Genomic DNA, 1,358 nt, shown 5'->3' on the forward strand with positions numbered 1-1,358 from the left:
AGCTTTCCAGATCACTGAAGCATTTATGTAACACCTCCAGACATGAGTTCAAACTCCATTTTCAGAGGTAAGGAACTCAAACTCTAGCTCCACCATTTAAGCATCAATTGTTAAGTTTTTGGATACCAATCTACTCATAAACATGTAGGGATTAATAGCCCTAAGGTTTTAGGGCCTAATTGCTTATGTTAAGAATTTAATTTTAAAAATGAATTTTAGGGTTCATGTGTATTTTCCAGAAATTCTCTTATTTGAAGTTGAATAAATTGTTACATATCCTTCCCATAACGTACAATGAAGTGTGTTATTCCTGAAACAGTTAGTATATGTCAATGCATAGTAAACACATGCAGTTACCAGCCTATACAACAAGTGCGTATACGAAACTTACCCCAAATCACGTAAGATCAAGTTAACCTGGGCTTTCTTCCCACCCATTTTCTTCTGTGTGTAGCCTACTTCATCCACCACCCCAATAACGTCTGCAATAGAGAACACGGTTAGGAGACAATAAAAGGGAAATATTGGTTCAAAAGAAAGTATCAATGAAAAGTACAACACGAGTTAGTATATGTTTTTGCCATTTTCCAGAAATGATATCAGCAAAAGGGGTCATCTGTGTTTCCTTGGTGGGTATCTCGTGCTTGCCCACGTCTCCGATGGTCGTCCCACCGGTAAACTTCAACATAAATTGGTGGTTTGTTGGCCAGAAGAGCAAGTCATTCGGTACCACTTGAAAGTTGGACATGGTACAATTAATGTCAACCAACAACACAGCGTCAAATGATTTCATCAACATGGATGAAACAACCACGTGAACATCATGGCCCTGAAACACCATCAATGATTATCTTTTGTGAAAAATCAAAAAATCAGTCTGAAAAAAATCATCAAAAATATGTAAGCATAACCATTTTGTACAAACTGGGTAGATCTACCATAAACAGAAACAAAACAGATAACTCACCATTTTATCAATCACCACCATTTCAAAATGTTCAAGGTTAGATGTCGCAACCTTCCATTTGTGTTGTATTCTGACGGCCAACTTCCACAACGCATTGGTTTCATTAATTTCACTTATCTTGTCAAAGGGACGAGCCATTGATGAGCTTGGTAGTGAAAATGGAATAGTGGTAAGGGTCACAGAGGCGTGTAGCAGTATATGGAAAGGGTGAGGTTACTGATAGAGTGGGAAAGGTGAGAGCTTTGCCAACATGAAAAGACTTTGTATTGATGGAAAAGGCAATGGATCAGGAAGTGTATTGTTCATGTACTATTCTCATCGCCAAATTATAATGTAGTTTGAAACAAACTAAAGTGTCTCCCAAGTACCACATATTTAGGTCACATGCAAG

At 37.8% G+C, this 1,358-nt stretch overlaps 1 protein-coding gene across 1 annotated transcript; it reads right to left on the reverse strand.

The window, feature by feature from the left end:
• Window positions 1-222: 222 nt before the first annotated feature.
• Window positions 223-1,105, reverse strand: LOC131636381 (uncharacterized). The gene is made up of 4 exons (XM_058906988.1): window positions 968-1,105; window positions 754-829; window positions 392-482; window positions 223-310 (listed from the first exon to the last, which is right to left on the reverse strand). Exons 1-4 carry the CDS (start codon window positions 1,103-1,105, stop codon window positions 223-225), a joined length of 393 nt encoding a protein of 130 aa, XP_058762971.1.
• Between the last annotated feature and the right edge of the window lie 253 nt (window positions 1,106-1,358).

The sequence above is a fragment of the Vicia villosa genome, unplaced genomic scaffold (genome assembly GCF_029867415.1).
Source record: "Vicia villosa cultivar HV-30 ecotype Madison, WI unplaced genomic scaffold, Vvil1.0 ctg.001709F_1_1, whole genome shotgun sequence".
Classification (NCBI taxonomy): domain Eukaryota; kingdom Viridiplantae; phylum Streptophyta; class Magnoliopsida; order Fabales; family Fabaceae; genus Vicia; species Vicia villosa.